We start from the raw sequence: 21,550 nt of genomic DNA, 5'->3' as shown, positions 1-21,550 counted from the left end.
TGCTTGAGAGAGTATGCTTTTCAGAATCTTATTTAAAGGAAAGCACCAGTAAAGATTGAGTTTCCTTCCTGCTCTCTCCCACCTCCTGTCCCTAACACTGTCCCAGCTACCTCCAAGCTCTTCCACCTACAACTTGCTCATTCCCTGCTCTGTTTTTTTTTTATTGTAATTAGTAAAAGGGTTACATGATATTTGCCAGATAGAAGGTGCATTAATTCACATACATTGATACCCTTTCACATGTCTTGGTACCCATTTCCCTCCCCCCCCCTGCTCTGTTTTTTTTGAGTGGAGTTTTATGATCAAGGAGGTTAACCCCTGTTAATGTGTACTTCTGTACCTGCTGACAAATGCATGCACTTGTTTTAACAGCACAATTGAGAGATTTTACAGTTCCATCACCCCAAAACATTCCACACCCCCTTTGTACTCAGCTTTTGTCCCTCTCCTGACCTGTAACTTCCACAGTGCCGGGCTACTGTCCCTCAGCATCCTCTGGAGTGTTACTTAGATAGAATCTCACAGGAGCCTTCCAGGTCTCCCCCATTGCTGCTGCTTAGGTAGGCACCCAGTAAAGGACCTTATGATTAGTTTGTGATTACTGCTATAAACACATGTGCTCAGGTTTTTGTGTGACCCTGAGTGTTTGAGGAAATAGCTGTAGCATGTTGTGAGTAGAGCATCGTTCCCGACACTGCCAGCCAGCGCTATCTTCACCCACAAGTGAGTCATGGTGCACCATTGCCCCAGCTAAGCTGCAAACCTGCTGGCCTAACATGACAGATGACTGGACTAGGAGGAGCCAGGGAGTGTGCCAAGCAAGCAGCTAAACTCACTAATCTGTATTGAGGTCACCTGGGATTTATCTGTGGTGGCTCAGCCTTGAGCATGAAGCATGTTGCAAGAACTTGTACATTCTTGAGCTGAGGCTACAAATTCCAGAATATGTAGCTTTCTCTTTTTTAATTTTTTTAAAATTCCAGTTCTGGGCTTGAACTTAGAACCAGGCCAATGTCCGTAAGCTTTCCCAAAGCTACCTCTCTACCACTTGAACCACAGCACCATTTCTGGCTTTTTCTGTTTATGTGGTGCTGAGGAATTGAACCTAGGGCTTCATGCCTGCTAGGCAAGTACTCTACCACTAAGCCGTATTCCCAGCCTCATATATAGCTTTTTTTTTAATGAATTTTTTTGGGGTAGGGGTTGAGGTTGGCAGTGCTACAGTTTGAAAGGCTTCATATTTGCTTTGTTGGCATTCTACCACTTGAGCCACACTGCCATTTCAAAATGGCAATCTAGCCAACTTCTCCATCTTGACTACCTTCAAACTATAATCCTACAGGTATCTGCCTCCTGAGTAAGGAAGATTGTGGGCAGGAACTACAAGTGTCTGGAAAAGTAGAAGTCTGGCAGACAGAGATAGGATTTCATTTGAAGCCAAGCTAACAAGAGACCTGATCTAAAAGTAAACTTAAAAGCACAAAGGTTAGGGGCATGACTTGGGTGGTATACCAGGTAACTAAGTGTGAGGCTCTCAGTTTGCTCCCCAGTACCACAATTGGTCAGTCATTCCTAAGCAAGGGACATAGCTAAGTGATACAGCACTTACCTGCCCTACTTCAGGCCCCAGTCTAGAGAAAAGAGCATCCTCAGGCTGCCTTTAATACTTACCTCATCCCCAATCTAGGCTTAGATTGACCAAACTCAGACTTAACTGAGTCCCTTGGGAGAAATATCCTCTAGCCCTAGGAAAGACCAAAGTTAGACACTAAGGAAGAACCTGGTTCTAGGATACCAGTGACTCACCTATAAGCTACTCAGGAGGATCCTGGTTTGAGGCTAACCCAGGCAGAAAGTTCATGAGACCCCTACCTCATCAGAAAAGGCTTGGGCATGGTAGCATATGTCTGCCATCCTAGCTACAGAGAGAAATGTCAAAGCGTAGCCAGGCATGTTGGCTCTTATCTCCAATTAACCACTAGAAAATGGGAAGTGGGGCTGTGGCTCAAGAGGTAGGGCGGTAGCCTTGAGCTGAAGAGCTCAGACACAGTGCCCAGGCCAGAGTTCAAGCCCCATGACCCACAAAAAAAAATTATTTTTAAAGTCAAACGAAGATTTTTGCCTCAAAAATAACCAGAACAAGAAGAGCTGTGGCATAGTTCAAATAGCCGAGCATCTTCCTAGCATGTCTGAAGCCTTAAGTTCAAAGAATGGACAAATTTCCCTAGTACTTGGCTACCTAAGACCAAGTACAGTTAAACTCAGCTGGTGGGGCATATGTATCTGAAGCTGGATTCAGCCACTCAAAGAGTGCTGCCCTCTGCCTAGGATCTGCCCATGGATATTCAGATCCAGGCTTGGGAGCAATGTTTTGGCCAAGGCAGCAGGGAAATCTGCTTACTCTACTAAGAAGGGAACCCAAGGTCTCATATTCACCCAGCCTCAGTTTGAATTTTTTGTAATCATTAGATTCAAGTGCTACATTAAAATTCCCATTCTGACTCAAATTCTACTAAATGTGAGCTATTTGGATGACCTAGAAGTCATGTAAGGTTCCATGTGTGCATTCCTGTGTGTGCGCGTCTGTGTGCTGGTACTTGGGTTCTTGGGCTCCAGTGCAGAGCCTAGGTACTGTTCCTTAGCTATTTCCTAACCTGGCATTCTATCACTTGAACTACAGTTCTACTTCAGCTTTTTGGTGGCTAATTGGAGATAGAATCTCATAGCCTTTCCTGCCGAGGCGGCTGTCTTCAAACCACGATCCTCAGGTCTAGTGCTAGTGTTACAGCTGTGAGCCACCAGTGCTTGATGAGTTGGTTCCTTTTAACAAATCCTAGCTGTAGTTCAGTACCCTGTGTTACATGTTGAATGGACTAAGACGGTCATGTAATAAGTGTTTGCGCACAATATAATTTTTAATATCTGTTACACAAGTGTTGACATCACAGTCTCACATCCAGGCCTTCAGAAGTACTTTGTCAACATCTCTCAGCACTCCTGAGAGATGGCAAGGAGCTGAGGGGCCCTCTCCAGAGAAGGCTGCCTCTGCAATTTTAAGGAGTGTCATTCCTTGATCTCAGAGACTCAAGCATCTGAATAAATGCAGGACCAAAGTCTGATGGGATGTCCAAGTATCTTCCATCAGATCTGGGTGGAGAATGACCCCAGAGCATACTACAGGCAGCATTACTTTCTACTGAAAGACTTCCTTGTGTTTATGTGTCCAGTGATGCTCTGAACGTAGAATGAAACATTTTGGAGCTCAAAACAGGCAAACAAACTCTAAAGGGGGTACAGCCCTTGACATGGTCTGTTACCTTAAGCGTGGAAGTGGGTTTGCATGCTAAGAGATGGGTGTGTCATAGACTAGTCATGTCCTGTTTCTGTGTCATTGTTCACCATGAGGGCACACACCGAGCACGGGGCCTGCAGGGTTGTGCTCGTGGACTTAACTTGCCACTAGCTTTAGGAGCTGGGACTTGAAATCCCACCATCCAGAAGGGTCTGTCAGGTGACCGGCCTTCCCAGGAGATGCAGGCGTTGAGTTGGATAAGGGGATTCCACATTTCCCGGAGTCTACTACTCAGTGTTCAGGAGGGGAGGGGACCCTGGGGCCTTCACCCAGCCTCAGGGGCCTGGCCTGCATCTGCACCTTCCGCTTCCACCTGGTTGCCTTTGCCCAGCTTTTTCAGACTCTGCAGAAAGGCCTTCCAGGTCTCGGGCACGCTCTTCTCCAGCAGCCAGCCCTCGCTCTCGCACTCGGGGTCCTCTGGGTTGGACATGCCTTCCAGGGCTGTGTGCAGGAACCGTAGCCCAGCTGTGATGCTCACCTGGGGGTTGGGGGGGAGAAGCAAACTTAGATGCAAGGCCTGAGCTTCGAGCCACCAGCCTGTGCCTCCTACAACCCAGGGGAGCCTAAATGAGGATGACCCATGATGTCGAGATTGGTGATGGAGTGACGCCCCCCCCCATGCTCACCTGGCCCCAATGATCAGGGTACCAGTCTCCTTTCCAGCCTCATCTAGGAACCCCGATTGCTTCTGCTCCACCCATCTGGGCCTCTGTGTGAGCCACAGCCCTCCTGTCCACTCCAGGTGCTTCTATCCATCCACTGTTCTTGTGCTGGCCACAGTGACTCACGTCTATAACCCTGGCTATTCAGTAGGCTGAGATGTGAGGATCACAGTTCGAAGCCATCCACCGTAGGAAAGTCCTTGAGACTCATCTCCACCAGAAAAGTAGAAGAGCTGAGTTCATTCCCCAGTACCCCCACCAAAGATAAAGACACCTCTTTTTCTACCAGCCATGTGGCAATGTGTGGTTTCTTTCCTTTTCTGCTGCTTTGGTGCGTGTGGTGATGAATGGTTAGTGATCATTTGGATCCATTCACTAGGCAGTCGTTGTGGTAGCAGGTGCCAAGAATGCCTGGCTTGGAGCCCAGCCTGGCACTTAGCTGGCCACGCTCTTCTCTGGGTTACAGTCTTGCAGATGAACATAGCACCTCACCTCGCGTGCTCGGCCCACGGCACGCACACAGAGCCTAGCATAGTTGTTTCCGCTGTATTCACCTGTTTCACACATGACCCAGGTTGCACTCTTCTACTTCCTGTGTGAATGGACCAGGCTGCTGCCCAAGAGGAATGGCTGGCCCTTTATGCATCTCATTTACCCAATACCCCAGCTCCTAGAAGACATCCAGTGATGTAGCCCTCAGTACATATCTTCTCATCAATCCGCCTGACCAAGTTTTATATTTTATTGTCAGGTGAGAGTTTAGTGAGCTAGGGCCTGAGCACTGTCCTTGGGTTTTCTCAACGCTAGAGCTCTACCACTTGAGCCTCAGCACTACTTCTGGCTTTTTTCTATGTATATGTGGTACCGAGGAATCGAGCCCGGATCTTCGTGCATGCCAGGCAAGCACTCTACCTCTAAGCCAAACTCCCGGCCCCAAGGCTGTCCATTTTGGCTCCTCAGCTTCCTGAAGGAGACTCACTGTAGTGTAAACTTCACAATTAATAACGGTCCTCTATTTGGCTTCTAAGTTGTTGTTGTTGTTGTTTTAGTCAGTCATGGGGCTTGAACTCTGGGCCTGGGCTCTGTCCCTGAGCTCTTCAGCTCAAGGCTACGGCCCTATCCCTTGAGCACCACTTCCAGTTTTCTGGTGGTCAGTTGGAGATGAGTCTCACAGACTTTAGTGCCTGGGCTGGCTTTGAACCACAGTCCTCAGATCTCAGCCTCCTGAGTAGCTAAGATTACAGGTGTGAACCATTGCTATGTTCTTAAGTGTGATATTACCTCCTGACTGGCTCAAGGCTAAGGTGAGAATCCTGTTACAGCACTGTCACCCTCATGCTCATCATTTCTCTCTCCACTAGAGACCTCAGGAAAGGTCAAAGGCCTCTGTTCCTGGGAGCCATCCTAGGAGGCCAGGTTCCTATAGAGTAGTGAGCTCAGATGCAGCCAGTGGGGTTCCATTGCCCACCAACTCCTATTGTCCTCGTGGGTATGGAGGATCTGGGCCTAAGCTGGCAGTGAGCTGCCTTTATTCCACCTCCTCATCTCCTAGACTCTGCCTGAGGAGTGAACCACCAATAGAGGGTCGAGGGTGCTCTGCTGGTTGCTGAGTGCACAGAAGCCTTCCCAGTGGTCCCGTCCCCTAGAAGTCCTGAGGTGAGTGAAAAAGTGGGCAGCAGCCCCCTACTCCCACAACTCCCCCTATGCAATCTCTCTGCACTGAAAGCTTGAACCTTCATGGACCCTCCTTCCATGGGAAAAGATTCTCTGCCTAATGTTTCTGATCTTGTACATTTAGATTCTGGAATCTGGATTTTCTTTGGTCAAGAATATCTAGATGTCAGATGCCATGGCTCCTGCCCGTAATCTTAGCTAACAGGAGACTGAGAGCTGAGGATCAAGGTTCAAAGCTAGATTGGGAAGGAAAGACTGTAAGACTCTTATTTCCAGTGAGCCACCAGAAAACTGGAAGTGATGCTGTGTCTCAAAGTGGTAAAGAGTACCACCTATAATCTTAGCTACTCGGGGGTCTGAGAATCAATGTCTAAAGCCAGCCCAGAAAGAAAAGTTCCTGAGTCTCTTACCTCTAATCACTAAAAAGTCAGGTAGTGGTTATGGCTCAAGTGCTAGAATGCAAGCCTTGAATGGAGGGGAAAAAAGCTAAGTGACAGGGCCCAGGTCCTAAGTTCAAGCCCCAATACTGGTCTTGAAGAAGGAGAAGGAGGAGAAGGAGAAGGAGAAAGGGAAGGGAAAGGAAAGGGGAAGAAGAAGAGAGAGAAGTTTGAAGTTAGTGCTGAGTCCCCTCGTTGGCACTGTACTGTCATTCAGCACATTAGAACAGGGACTGGCAGATGATTGGTGTTTGAGACTTCTCCTTTCCATGAGTGAATGAATGAATTCAACGTGTTCCCTGGGAGATGGCTACATGTCAAGTTCTGACGCTGCAGACAAAGGAACTAAGCTTTACACACAACACAGGAGGAAACTAGGTTCACATGTCATAATGGTGAGAATTTCATGAAGGCACAAATCAGATAGCTCTCATGCACTGGCCCAGTGTATACTTACGGGATGCGCTGGCCACCAAAGCTGAGTGATGTCAGCCCCACAGGCCAGAGAAGCTAAATAACTGGTCAAGGCCTCCTCAAAAACAGGAAGCACCTGACAAAGCTCTAAGACAAATTATAAGCCGAACACAAAACCTTTCCAAGTGCGTGGGTCCATTTCTGTGAAATGCCTAGAACAGATGAGTGCACAGAGCACTGGAAAGAGCTGGCAGGGATTAGGGCAGGGTAGCGTGAGAATGAACTGCTCCTGAGAGTGTCACTGGGGTGCTAGAAATGCCTTGGTACTAGCCTGAGGTGGTACTTGTGTGATATTGTGAATGTACTAAATGTCACTGCGTTGTGTTTCAAGTGGAAGGTTTGTTTTGTTTGTTTGTTGCCAGTCCTGGGACTTGAACTCAGGGCTTAGGCACTGTTGTTGGACATTTTTTACTGAAGGCTAGTGCTCTGCCACTTGAGCCACGGCGCCACTTCTGGCTTTTTCTGTGTATGTGGTTCCGGGAAATCGAACCCAGGGCTTTGTATATGCTAGGCAAGCACTCTACCACTAGGCCATGCTCCCAGCCCCTTCCAGTGTTTTTCTATGTATGTGGTACCAAGGAATCAAACCCGGGTTTTTGTGCATGCTAGGCAAGCACTCTACCACTAGGCCACACTCCCAGCCTGAGGTGGAAGTTGTATATTCACTTCCTTAAATAAGCTGGCCACTGGGGCTCACACCTGTAATCCTAGCTCCTGAACAGGCTGAAACCTACAGGACCAACATGTGCAACCAGCCTAGGTAGAAAACTGCAAGACTCCATCTGGGCCGGAGGTTCAAGTAGCAAAGCATGAGTGATAAGAAGGAGAGTTGAATGAGAACTCTAGGCTCTGAGTTCGATCCTCAGTTCTGACACAAAGTGAAAGTGATGGAGCTGGGCTCTCGGGCTCAGACCTGTAACCTCAGCTGAGTGGGAGGCTGAGGCAGGGCGACACTGAGTGCTCTGACCTACAGGGAGACCAGAAGCTGGGCTGAGCCTGGCCCTGCTCCACTTAACTGCGGGGACCAAAGGCTCCTCTGCCCCGCACAGGCGGCCTACCTCCAAGAGCCAGACGAGCAGCGTGGCAAGGCCCATGGAGTTCATGAGGCTGCTGTAGTAGTTGAGCAGGGCCGCCCTGCAACCCTGCAGCCAGAGGTTGAGCTCCTCCGTCTGGTGGTCGTAGCTGTAATGTGCTGAGTTGTTGGTGAGCTGGTACTGGATGCAGGGCCGTGGTGAGCTGGGGTTACAGCAGCTGAAAGGGACGCCATCCACCAGGTACCGCCCGTCCACATTGCTCTTGATGCGGCTGCAGGACAGACAGACAGCCTGATTCTTCCTTCCCAGACTTCTCACCAACCATCAGATCCTCCTGACCCCCCAAAACCTGGATCTTCATTCACGCACGTGCTCAGATGCCCAGTGGTGTCAACCGATTCTTGGCACTGCAGATAGAGTGGTGAGTACCCAGCCATATGCTTGCTTAACAGAGCACGTGGTCTAGAAGGTAGGGGCTGGTAAACCAAGAGGCAAGTAAAACCTAGACATGTAGAGATTTTACCCTGCCATGCCAGGCACCCATCACTCAGGAACTTGGGAAGCCAAAATTGGCAGGATAACAGTCCCAAGTCAGCTTTGGGAAGGGGAAAAAAAAAGGGTTTATAAGACGCCATCTTAATCCACCTGTCTTCCTCAGCTATGTGGGAGGCCGAGGTTGAGAAGATCACAGCCAGCTCAGGCAGAAAAGTCTAGAAAACTCAGCTGAGGGAATCTGAATGTTGTGGTGGTCACCTATCACCCTAGCAACGATGGGAAGCCTAAATAGGTAGACCATGGCCCAGGCCAATGCTGCACCAAAAAAACCAAAACCAAAACCAAAAACAGGGCCGGGATATGGTTCAGAGGTAGAGCGCCTACCTAGCAAATGGTAGGCCTTGAGTCCCATACTGCCATTTAAAAAAGCTCTTTGTTAGCTGAGCACCTGGAGCTCAGAGGGCTGAGATTTGAGGATTGTGGGCTGAAGCCAGCCTGCCCAGGAAAGTTTGTGAGACTCTTATCTCCAATAAAAAACATTCAAAAAAGCTGGAAGTAGCATTGTGATTCAAGTGGTAGAGCAAAAGAAGCCCTGGGCCAGCATCCAGGCTCAGCATTCAAGCCGCAGAACTGGCCAACAAACACGGATCTTTGTGATTATGTGATTTTGTTTTATTTGTTTGTTTGTTTTGGTGCTGGGTCTGAGGCTTGAACTTAGGGCCTGGGTGCTGAGCCTTCGGTATTTTACTCAAGATCAGCCTTCTTCCACTTGAGCACAGCTCTACTTCTGGCGTTGTGGTAGTTAACTGAAAATAAGAGTGTCATGGACTTTCCTGCCTGGGTTGGCTTCAAAATGGGATCCTCCAATCCCAGCCTCTTATGCAGTTGATCTTGTGTTTCTTTAGAGAATATCATACAGCGATACAATGCAGATATTCCATCAGGCCTGAACTCACCCAAGTACCCATCGAAGATTTGTGCACAGGAGGTGTGTGTTGTTTGAGTAGCAGAGCTGTCCACGAACCATGCACTGCATATTAGGAGCAGATGTGCATAACCCAAGACCAGAAAGCACGAAACACTTACAGTCGTGTTCACCTGCCTGGTATCACACTCTTTCAAACCTGCCCATTTGCTGGGGGTGTGGCCTGAGAGGTAGAGTAACTGCCTCACAAGCAGGAGCCCCTGCAGTAAACCCCTACAAAAGAAAAAGGGCCAGGGGCAGAGAGCGTGGCCTAGTGGTAGAGTGCTCACTTAGCATACACGAAGCCCTGGGTTCAATTCCCCAGAACCACACACACAGAAGTGGCGCTGTGGCTCCAGTGGCAGAGCACTAGCCTTGAGCAAAAAACTGTCTAAGAACAGTGCCCAAGCCCTGAGTTGAAGCCCCAGGACTGGCAAAAAAAAAAAAAAGGAAAAAGAAAAAGACAAAAGCTCCACACATTCCTTTTAAACTGGGCACCTGTGGCTCATGCCTCTAACCTCTATTCAGTAGGCTGAAATCTGAAGACCACAGCTCAAAGCCAGCCAGAGCAGAAAACTCTGTGACCACCAAAAAGCTAGAAGTGGAGCTGTGACTCAAGTGGTAGAGCACCAACCTTGAGGGAAAAAGAAAGGGACAGTGCCCAGGCCCTGAGATCAAGCCCAGAGGCCCCGCACACGTGTGCACAAGCTCAGGCAAGCTCAAGTTCCGCAAAGGTTTCAGGGTCCCAGACGGGTCGATGGCATTTCTGCTGGGCTCTAGCCATTCTGTTCCCACGGCATGGATGTGAGTCATGATGCACCTAGCAAATATTTCCAGACAGTAAATTTGCAGATGCCACTCTGTGGGGGTGGGGTGGGGGAGGGACCTGCAGAGGTCCCGCCCCCAATCTCCTGGGAGGATGGGCGAGACTATCCTCACAGCCACACCCACACGGTTCCCACATTTGAATGCTGACCATCTAGCCAGGTAAAATCTTGGTGATTTGGGAGGCTGAGATCAGGAGGATCAAGGGCCCAGTCCAGCCCAGACAAAAAAGTGAATGAGAGTCCATCTTGATGGAAATAAGCTGAGCACGGTGGTATATGCCTGCCACCCCAGCCACAATGAGAAGCCTAACAGGCTGAAGTATGAGCATGGGCCTGGTTAGGAATGAGACCGTATCTAACATAGCCAGTCACAAAAGGGCTGGAGGCGTGGCTCAAGGGAAAGCAACTGACTAGCAACTGTGAGTCACTTAGTCCCAACTCCACTACCACCAAGAACAATTAAAAAGGTACCTAGCTTGTTATTATTTTAATTTTTGTTTTTTACTTTTTTGTTTTTGGTTTGATTTGGTTTGGTTGTGGGCCTTGAAATCAGGGGGCTTGAGTGCTGCTCCAAAGCTCCTCTGTACTCAAGGCTAGTGCTCTACCACCTGAGCCACAGCACCACTTCTGATTTTTTTTTTTTTTTGCCAGTCTTAGGGTTTGCCAGTCCTCGGGGCCTGAGCACTGAGTCCATGGGCTTTCTCAATTGAGCCACAATTCTACTTCCAGCCTTTTCTCAGTATGTAGTACTGAGGAATGGAACTCGGGTCTTAGTACATGCTCGCCAAGCACTGCACCACTAGGTCAAACTCCCAGCCCCCCAGTTCCAATTTTTGAGTGGTTAACTGGAGATAAGCATCTAGTGGGGGTTGGGAATGTGATTTAGTGGTAGAGTGCTTGCCTAACATACATAAAGCCCTGGGTTTGATTCCTCAGTACCACATACACAGAAAAAGCCAGAAGTGGTGCTGTGGCTCAAGTGGTGGAGCACTCGCCTTGAGCACAGGGAGGCTCAGGGGCAGTGCCAGGCCTTGAGTTCAAGTCTTAGGACTGGCAAAAAGAAACAAATCTCACAGGGATTTTTCTGCCCTGGCTGGCTTCTAACCCCAGTCCTCAGATATCGCCGTCCTCAGCCTCCTGAGAAACTAGGATTAGAGACTCGAGCCCCTAGTGCCTGGCCAAGTGCTCCATGGTTTGACATAACCACTGCCTACAGAGCAGATGGCACGGGCACAGGGCACAGGACAGGGATAAGTGCAGGATGACCCTGGGTTGACTCCTGCCCCACCTCCTTGCTAATAGGCCAGTGACATTGCAGGGCCACGGTGGGTTAGAGGTGGGTGGCACTGGCTGGCCGGCTGCGGTGTCTGGGCTGACATGAGTGCCATGAGTACAGGAGAACAGAACCCAGCCTGGCTCAGCACCTGGCTCACCAGGGCCCTGGTCAGTCCTGGGGTGGGGAGGGCCTGGGGCAGGGGAGGGGGGGTCTTCAGCCTGTGGCCTCCACTCTCTTTCAGTCTCAGAATGATCATGCCTGTAAACCTAGCCACTCAGGAGGTTGAGATGTGAGGATCACGGTTTGAAACCAACCCAGGCAGGAAAGTCCTTGAGACTCTTATCTCCACTAAAAACTACTCAAAAAAAGCTGGGAGCAGTGCTGTGGTTCAAGTGGTAGAGCACTAGTCTTGAGCACAGAAGCTTAGGGCCACTGCTAGGCCCTGAATGCAAGCTCCAGGGTCAGCAAAAACAGCGTAGCTAGTGGTCGAGTGCTTGCCTAGCATCACGAAGACCCAGGTTCTATTCCTCAGTATCACACACACGGAAAAAGCCAGAAGTGGTGCTGTGGCTCAAGTGGTACAGTGCTAGCTTTGAGCAAAAAGTGTCCAAGGACAGTGCCCAGGCCCTGGGTTCAAGCCCCAGGACTGGCCAAAAAAATAAGGTTCCCCCTGCTACTCACAAACCGGCCCACACTGGCTTTCAGGCTGGGTCCTCCGCGCCCAGTGCTGTTTCTCCCTTTCTGACGGGCCAGCTGCCCCTGAGTCCCTCGGGTCCCAAAGTCACATTTGTGAGCAGTGGGGCTCATGCGCGAGGTGGCCATGCTGGTATACGTCTCAGTGGTAGGAGCAGGGCCCCCTCTCCACGTAGAGTCCTCTGGCCAGGGCTTTGAAAACCACTGGAAGGTTCTCCACGGGAGGAAGCAGGACCCGGGCAGGCCAGGGTCTCGCCCAAAGCCACATGGGAAGTCAGCTCGCACCCCTGGCCTCAGATGGACCTCGCCAGTGCTCCTGCACGGCCAGGCGCTGTTCCCCCCACCCCGGCAAGCTGGGCCACTGCTGTCCCCTCTGGAGGCCCCTGCTCATGTCCCCAGGCAGGTGAAGCCTGAACTCGGGCCAGGCCTGGAATGCAGAACCAAGCAGAGTCTCCACGCTGCCCTGAGCCTGGAGCTGGCCTCACCCCAACCTCACCTCCCAGCCTTGGGGGGCCAGGCCGCCCTAGGTCTCCACAGTACAGGCTGGGTGCTTTGAGCAGGGGCTCCCCGAGGACGCTGCAGGTCGTGTGTCCCCCTGCATCTGCCATGAGCCCCCACAGCCCTGCCAGTTTTGGTAGAGGAGGCTCAGAGGTCCAGGGGTCACCACTCCCCAGCTGTCATTCACCAGGCCGAGGGGGGCTAGTCATCCCCACCCCCACCCCATTCCCATCCGGCTTTCCTTCTGCTTTATTGATTCACTTGCTAAATTTCCTTTGCTTCTTCAGGAGAAATTCTGATGGAAATATTCGTCCAGGCACTTGGCCTCAGGAAGTGCACAGAACACAGCGCTAATCTCGGTGTTGTTTTGTTTTGTTTACCTAACATTGCTAATGTAGCCAGGACTGACCTCAAACTCCTAATCTTCCTGCCGTGGTCTCTCAAATGCTGGGATTATGGGCTATATCACTTGGCTACAGGTAGGCCTCACCTTGTTCAAGACTCTACAATCCGAAGGACCCCTACACAAGAGAGCCAGTTGGAAGGCTGGGAAAATAGCCTCTGCTATAAATAGCCCTCCACCTAACTCACTCTGCTGGGCTCAGGGGCTTTGTCTTAAGAGACTTGGGCGGCCTTATTCAGTGTTGGAAAGAACTAGGCTCTGAGTTAACAAGGTGACAGCCTTGGGGGTCCCAGAGGTGTGAGACCCTGAGAATCTGGCCCATCCCCCACCCGGTTCAACTAGGCTCCTCCCCAGAGAGCCCCAGGCCTAAAATAAGCCAAAGGGACCACAGACTACTTCCCTGTGCCCAGCATTCAAGAGGGAAATAAGTGAATTTCCTATTTTTCAGTGGAGCATTCTGGGGAGCCAGCTTTATCACATAAATTTATTTATTTATTTATTTATTTATTTATTTATTGCCAGTCCTGGGCCTTGAACTCAGGGCCTGAGCACTGTCCTTGGACTTTCTCAAGGCTAGAGCTCTACCACTTGAGCCCCAGCATCACTTTTGACTTTTTTCTATGTATGTGGTTCCAAGGAATCAAACCCATCTTCGTGCATGCTAGGCAAGCACTGCATCACTAGGCCAAACTCCTGGCCCCTCACATAAATTTATTAAGACTTCTAAATGAGCAGGGTGTGGTGACTCACACCTATAAGCCCGGCTATTTAGGAGGTAGAGATCTGGAGGATCACAGTTCAAGCCAGGGCAGAAAAGTTGTTGAGACCTGTTTACCAATCCATAGCGTAGCGTAGTAGTGAGTACCTGACATCCAAGAAGCTTTCAAGAAGCATAAATGGGAGGATTGAGGTCCTAGCTGGCCCAACCGAAAAATAAGATCCCAAACTAACAAAGCTATGGCTCAGTCATTAGAGCATCTGCCTGGTCAGTGAAAAACCCTGAGTTCAAACTCTCATATCACCAAAAAATAGAAATTAAATTTGGGAAAACAAAAGCCAGAAATTGGGCCAGGAGCATAACTTGGTGGTAAAATGCAACCTAGCATGCACAAAGCCCTGGGTTCAATTCCTGGATACCACGTAGGGTGAGGTAGGGAAAGCCAGAAATTCCTTCTGAGAAATTTATCCAAAAGGAAATAAGAGAATGGAGACAGACATGAGCAACTGAGAGTCACTGAAATGCTGGCTGAGGATGCGCATTTATTCCCTGGAAGAGGACGCAATATTGTGAAATATTAAACAATCAGATTGCAAGATGGAACGCCTGATTGCATTTTTTTTTTTTTTGCCAGTCCTGGGGCTAGAACTTAGGGCCAGGGCACTGTCCTTGAGTTTCTTTTACTCAAAGCTAGCATTCTACCACTTGAATCACAGTGCCACTTTCGGCTTTTTCTTTGTATGTGGTACTGAGGAATGGAACCCAGGGCTTCATGCATGCTGGGCAAGGACTCTGCCACTAGGCCACATTCCCAGCCTCAACATTATTTTATTAAAAAGAAACAGCATTGGCAGAGGCATGGATGGAGAGCCTCCTGGACCTGCTAGGATTGTTTCCTGCCCCTGGCTGCAGACTTTTGTAGGGCAACTTAAATAAATCGTGCCAGCTTGTACTGCGCCTGCGGGCCTGTCACCTAGGAAAGACAGAACCCTCCACAATCCTCTCCCCTGAGGATTTGTGGCCATAATCTCCATCCTCAGACAATAAAACCCAAGCAGTGACCTTCACCCGGGCTTCCTTCCACCCCAGCCAGCTCAGCCAGCTATTTGGGGCTATCATGTCTGGGTTTCAAGCCATCTTCTGCTGCTCATGTACCACTCGAGTTCAAATCTCCCCTGGGGCTTGCCAGACTTCCTCAGAGGGAAAATCAGCTGTGCTGCCAGCCAGGGCTGTGTAGAGCTGGATAGAAAGAAGAGGCAGAGAGCACCTGAGACTCAGGGAAAGCTGCCTTGCTCTGGAAGAATCCTTCCTGATACAAGGTGATATTTCTGGCAGAATCCCCACCAAGAGCCCACCATAGGATTTCATTTGCCATGGGCCAAGAAGGCTTTAGGAATACTTTCTCATGTTTCAAACGTAAGCACCAATAGGTGTTAAATGAGCACCTACTGTATACCAGGCCCTAGGCAGAGCTAGAATCCACCTGTTCCAGAACCATCGCTTGAAAGGAGGACAAGCGGAGGCCTGAAGCAGCCAGAGACCTGCTCAAGGTCACCAGCCCATTCACCCAACCGGAACTCCAGACCCGATGGGATGGTACTTCCCCTGGCCCTATCCAGAGAGGAGTGGAATGGACTGGATCGCATCAGATCCAGGAAAAACTCCTTGGGAGAAGGAGATCAGGGTGGACAGGTTGGAAAACCAGGGAACACACCAGAAATTGTAAACTAGTGGGCTAACCTCCCCTCTTAGGACTGAACCGGACACATACTAAATGTCTCAGCACTGCCTCACCCCTGCCCTGTGCCACCACAGCTTCCTGAGCAGATCTCCTTCCTGGCCACCCCAGGAGGGAGGCAATGGCGCGCTTTGCTCTAATCTCAGTCTCACACTAGACGCAGTCATGTAATGCTGCCATTTCTAGGAGCTGGTGGTGACCGGGGCCTGGCATTTCCTACGGCCCCCTGACTTCCACGGGCCAACGCCTTCCCCCCCACATTTCTCTCCCCCCCCCGGCCCACCCCAGGGCTGGGAGCTACTCACTCTTTGACCTCCTTGGAGGAAAAATCCAGGTAGCGGTTGCTGATCCACTGAATCTCAAACCAGTCCCGGAAGCCGTCGTTGCCGCAGCAGCTGAACTGGATCTGCAGCGTGTCGATGGTCTTCTTCATGAAGCAGCGGCCCGGCGTGTCCGTGTCCCTGTAGTACTTCATGCCACTCCGCAGCCCGGCGGCCAGCGTGCTCTCCAGGGAGCCGCGCAGCACGAAGCAGCAGAGGGCCACGAGGAAGAGGAGGAGGTTGAAGAGGACACACACCACCAGGTAGGCCTTGAGCCAGGGCTTCCACCTGGCGTACTTGGCAGGGTCCAGGGCATCATAGCAGATCTTGCCAGCCAGGGAGTTGAACACGCAGGCCAGCAGCCCCACCCCGATCAAGGAGTTGGGGACAAAGTGACTCTCGGAATTATTCATCACGTCGCTCCTCTTCCACAGCTCGATTTTCAGAAACAGCCCAAGGCTGAAGAGGAGGACGCCAGCCAACACGGACAGCCAGTTCAGGAGCCACAGCCCTTGGGCCAGCTTCACCCGCTTCTTCTGATCGAACTTGACCTTCAGCACAGCCATCTTTGCCAAGTGTGGTCAGCCACGCAAGGCTCCTGCTCTCAGCCTCGGGGAGCGCGGCTGGCCACTCAGGGGCTCAGGAAGGGAGCCGATGGCCTGGACTGCAGGAAGCTGTCCTGAGGGCGGCCATGCTGGGCTCCACCCCCAGCCTAAGACCCCTTCCTCAGTAGTGACAGCCGGCCCAGTCCCCGTGTTGTTTCTTCAGCTCCCCTCCAGCCAAGCAGGGACTGCCTGAATACTGCAGAGTACAAATGGGGATCCTCAAGACTTCTTGTTAATCTCTTTAGTCCGCTTCATCCCATTAGATAAAGCTGGGCCGGGCTCCAAACATGGCCCAAGGAGCCTCTGTAGACATGTGGGACCAGAGCAGAAGAGTAATGGCTTGTCCCTACCAGACTGGCTCAGGAGGACGCCCGTCCTGAAGCCCATTTCTCAGCAGTGACTTCAAAATTCAGAACTTACGGCTGGGAATGTGGCTTAGTGGTAGAGTGGAGATAATCTCTCACACTTTCCTGCCCTGGCTGACTGGCTTTGAACTGTGATCCTCAGAGCTCAGCTTACTCAGGTCTTGCTTTTTTTTTCCTGCCAGTCCTGGCCTTGAGCTCAGGGCCTGAGCACTGTCCTTGGACTTTCTCAAGGCTAGAGCTCTACCACTTGAGCCTCAGCACCACTTCCAGCTTTTTGTTTTCCTATGTATGTGGTACCGAGGAATTGAACCCGGGTCTTCGTGCATGCTAGGCAAGTACTCTACCAAACTCCCGGCCCCGCTTTTTTTTTTTTTTTTTTGCCAGTCTTGGGTCTTGAACTCAGGGCCTGAGCACTGTCCTTATCATTCTCAAGGATAGAGCTCTACCACATGAGCCATAGCTTCTGGCTTTTTCTATGTACGTGGTACCAAGGAATCGAACCTGGGTCTTCCTGTATGCTAGGCAAGCGCTCTACAACTAGGCCAAACTCATGGCCCAAGCTCAGCTTACTCAGTAGCTAAAATTACAGGCAGGAGCCACTGGTGTCCAGTTAAGTTTGTAATTTTTGTTGTTGGTGGTGGTGGTAGGGCTCGAACTCTGGGCCTGGGTGCTATTCCTGAGCTCTTCAGCTCAAGGCTATCATTCTACCACTTTGAGCCACATCGCCACTGGTTTTCTAGTGGTTAATTGGAGATCAGAGACTCACGGACTTTAGTGCTCAGGCTGTCTTTGAACCATGATCCTCAGATCTCAGCCTCCTGAGTAGCTAGGGTTATAGGCAAGAGCTACCACTGCTAGCCTAAGTTTGTAATTTTAAATTATTTCCTAGAGTGAGTTCAGATTTACACAAAATTTGAAAAAAAGTGCTTATCTCTTATGGACTTCCTCACCAGAAGAGTATCTTCTGTTACTTTTCCTGAAGTAACAGTTTGCATTGTTGTCGTGTATTTTTGCTGTAGTCCTGTGGGTTTTACCAAGCATACTATGTCCCATACCCACCATTACCACATCACACAGAATAGAGTTCCTCTTCTCTAAATGACCCTGTTCCACCCCTGCACCCTTCCTTCCCTGGACTCAGCCACTACTGGCTCCATCTTTTCTAGGCTGTTGTATAGTTTGACTTACACGTGTCTTCCTCTCCTGATTTTTCTCTCCTCCACATGCATCCTCAGATGTGGTAGCTTGCCTGTAATCCTAGCTACTCAGGAGGCTGAGATCTGAGGATCACAGTTCAAAGCCAGATAGGGCAGGAAAGTCTGTGAGACTCTTATCTCCAATTAACCACCAGAAAACTGGATGTAGCACAGCAGCTTTGAGTAGGAGAGTGCTAGCCTTGAGCAAAAACCTCAGGGACAAGCTGGGCACAGTAGTTCACGCCTGTAATCCTAGCTACTCGGGAGGCTGAGATCTGAGGATCAAGGTTCAAATCCAGACTGGGCACAAAAGCACCTGAGACTCTTATCTCTAGAAAACAGGAAGTAGGGCTTGGCTGAAGGGTACGATGTTAGCCCTGGGCTGGGAGTTTGGCCTAATGGTTGAGTGCTTGCCTAGCATACACGAAGACCTGGGTTTGATTCCTCATTACCACATACATAGAAAGAAGCAGAAATGGTGCCGAGGCTCAAGTAGTAGAGCTCTAACCTTAAGAAAAAGAGCCCAAGGACAGTGCTCAGGCCCTGAGTCCAAGCCCAGGACTGGCCAAAAAAAAAAAAAAAAAAAAAAAAATCAACGGCCGGGAAGGTGGCTGAAGCCTGTAATCTCAGCTACTCAGCAGGATGAGATTGAGGACCAAGGTCAAAGCCAGACTGGGCACAAAAGGACCTGAGACTCTTATGTCCAATTAACTAGAAAATGGGAAGTGGGGCTTGGCTCAAGGGTAGGGCGGTAGCCTTAATCTGATTTGCTCAGCGACAGCGCCCAGGCTGAGTTCCATCCCCATGACCCACCAAAAGAAAAATACACTACTTCTACTACGATAACTAGATTAGACACCCCCATATTTCTCCTCTGACCCCCAGTTGAGAAGCAGTTAGTTCAAACCTGTGTGGAGCCCATGGACGCCCCCTGGTGGCCAGACAGAGAATGGCTTCAGTGGATGAGCGATTGTGTCTATCCAGCCTTCAGTCTCTAAAGATATCTGGTGACCAACAAAGAGGAAGAACAAGCTCATCAGAAGTGCTTGTTCTGGCCAGTTTCCAAGTGAATCAGGGCAGGAAGAAATTGGTGATGAGCAAGAAAGAAGCGGACTTCCAAGGAAGTACATGAAGGGAGTCTGGTAGAGAATGGAAAGCTTCCTTCTTCTGGATCAATAGATGTTAAGTCTAGATACTTTAAATCTGGTAAGCAGGTAAAAAGGTATTAAAGAAAGGGGGGCAGGAGCTAGGCTTAATGGTAGAGTGTTTGCCTAGCATGCACGAAGTTCTGGGTTCAATTTCTTGGTACCACATATACAGCAAAAGCTGGAAGTGGTGCTGTGATTCAAGGGTAGAGCGCTAGCCTTTTTTTTTTTTTGGCCAGTCCTGGGGCTTGAAATCAGGGCCTGAGCATTGACCTTGGGCTTTTTCCTCAAGGTTAGCACTCTTCCACTTAAGCCACAGCACCACTTCCAGCTTTTCTATGTATGTGGTACCAAGGAATTGAACCCAAGCTTTTGTGCATGCTAGGCAAGCACTCTACCACTAGGCCAAACTCCAGACCCTGCTCTAGCCTTTTGAAAGCCCAAGCACAATGCTTAGGCCCTGAGTTCAAGCCCTAGGACTGGCAAAAAAAGAAAAAGAAAAAGAACAAAAGGTATTAAACAGGGAGTGATTCACTTTTTTTCCCATAAATTCCCTAATTCAGGGCTGAATGAACCCTAGTACCAACACAAAACCAAAATAAAGCATAAAAAATATACGTTAAACATCCAAATGTAGCTGGGTGCCAGTGGTTCATGCCTGTAATCCTTGCTACTCAGGACGCTGAGATCTAAAACTCATGGTTCAAAGCCAGCCTTGGCAAGAAAAGCTCATGAGACTCATCTCCACTTAAGCAGTGCCTGCCTCACATACGCTTTTCATGTGATGTAGCTGCCAGGCCTGTCTCAACTTTATATGGTCCTTGGGTGATGTTATAAATATCCAAACGGCCCTTGGTGGTAAAAGCTTTCTCAGCTGTCTAATACACAATGGAGGCAAGGATATTTCTTCTTTGTAGTGAACTTGTGGGCCCAAGGAAGGAACAGGTGTTTTTCAGAAAAGCAGCTTTGAAGGTCCAGTTACAATGCTAGCTATGAATGCCCTTTCCACAAGGCTTTCAGCACCCAAACGAGGGCAAAGGCCATGGCTCGCCTCCCTTTACTTTTCAAGGATTATAGCTTTTAATTCTTTGGGTCTGTTATATTCCTGGAGCTCTCACCTTTTCTTTTCCTGTAAGGTAGTCGTTTGTCTCTTTAATGTTCTTGCTCTGATGCTTCTCCTCATGAACTTTGGCTTGGCTGCAGTGAAGGCATAACTCCAGCCTACTGGAGTGTCACAGCATACTGGAGTCATGTTTTGCCTCCTCCGGCTCTGCCAGCACGTGGATGCTGGTGACTGGTGCTTCTGTCTTCAAATCATTGCCTTCATTTCATGGACCAGCCAGTTCAACTTTCTTTCTTGCTTCATTTTCAGAAACTGCAGGTAACCCTGGAAGACTTCCCAGATGAGGGGACTGACACCTCGTTTGCACAAAATTTTAGCTGTGCACCTGGGCCCACGTGTGTGGAAAGGGAGTTGAGAAAGCAGGGCAGACACTTATAATCCTAGCGACTCAGGAGGCTGAGATCTGAGGACCAAGGATCAAAACCTGCCAGGGCAGGCAAGTCCATGAGACTCTCACCTTTAATTAAGCAGCAAAAAGCTAAAAGTGGAACTGCGGGTCAAGTAATAGAGCACCAGCGTGGAAAAAGCTAAGGGATAGCCCTAGTCATAGACCAAAAAGCAAAAGCAATACAAAATAATTCCAACTGGGCTCAGCCAGTGGAAAGCAGCAATACACAACAGAGGCATTTTTCAATTCCCATGGCTTCCCCCTGGCTGGTCTCCAGAATCCTGTAGATTGGCGGAATCTTCCTCTGGGCAGTAGCTGGCACTGCCTCCTCCCTCCCTCTCCTCTTTTTGCTCCTTCCTACTTCAGCTACTAGTTTTGCCCCTTAGGGATGATGATGATGCTGGTATTGCAGGACCTCTTATTGCTTTTCCTAAACTCTGCCCGCAGCTTTGTAAATACTTCCTGTATTAAGCTCTTTACAAATTACCCACGTGGAGTGTGACATGTGTTTCCTGCCAGGGCCCTGCCTGCTGCAGTGTGTTTGATGAATGGGTATTAATTCAGACTGGCTGGAGCATGACCTGAGATAAAACAGTGGTGCATCGCATGAGGACAGAGGCTGCCATCTTATTGAGGAGAGGCTGCTCTCATAGGCCAAGGTGTCCCAGTGAAAATGGGACTCTGGGGAGACTTTAGATGAACAGCCACATACTTGAAGATGAATTTGAGCCAGGTGCAATAGGACCCATGCCTGTAATCCTAGCTTGCTCAGGAGGCTGAGATTCCATGATCCTCCAAGCCTGCCTGGGCAGGAAAAGTCCTAGAGACTCTTATTTCCAATTAACCACCCTAAAAAGCCACAAGTAAACTTGTAGCTCTCTCAAATGTCGAGGGTTAGCCTTGAGCATAAAAGCTCAGTGACAGCACCCAGGTGTGAGTTGGAGACATAGGACTGGCACCAAAAAAAGAGAGAGGGAGGGAGGGAGGAAGGGAGAGAGAGGGGAGAGAGAGATGATGACGATGAGAAGAAACAGGTAGTTATATGCAGAATGGTTTAGAAAGACCAGTTATTGCAATTCCATCTCAGATTGGCAAAGATCCAAAAATGTGACAAGTATTCTCTACATTGTGTAGATAAGAAACAACCATCCCATACAGGCTAA

At 49.7% G+C, this 21,550-nt stretch overlaps 1 protein-coding gene across 1 annotated transcript; it reads right to left on the bottom strand.

Moving 5' to 3' along the window:
* Positions 1–2,949: 2,949 nt before the first annotated feature.
* Prph2 (peripherin 2) lies at positions 2,950–16,131 on the bottom strand. The gene is made up of 3 exons (XM_090355304.1): positions 15,551–16,131; positions 7,658–7,904; positions 2,950–3,830 (listed from the first exon to the last, which is right to left on the bottom strand). Exons 1-3 carry the CDS (start codon positions 16,129–16,131, stop codon positions 3,618–3,620), a joined length of 1,041 nt encoding a protein of 346 aa, XP_090211430.1. The 3' UTR covers positions 2,950–3,617.
* Between the last annotated feature and the right edge of the window lie 5,419 nt (positions 16,132–21,550).

This window comes from Megascapheus bottae, chromosome 22 (genome assembly GCF_031878675.1).
Source record: "Megascapheus bottae isolate mThoBot1 chromosome 22, mThoBot2.hap1, whole genome shotgun sequence".
In the NCBI taxonomy this organism is placed as follows: Eukaryota; Metazoa; Chordata; class Mammalia; order Rodentia; family Geomyidae; genus Megascapheus; species Megascapheus bottae.
Note: the sequence above shows the minus strand (reverse complement) of the source record. Positions and strands in the feature narration are given on the sequence as shown.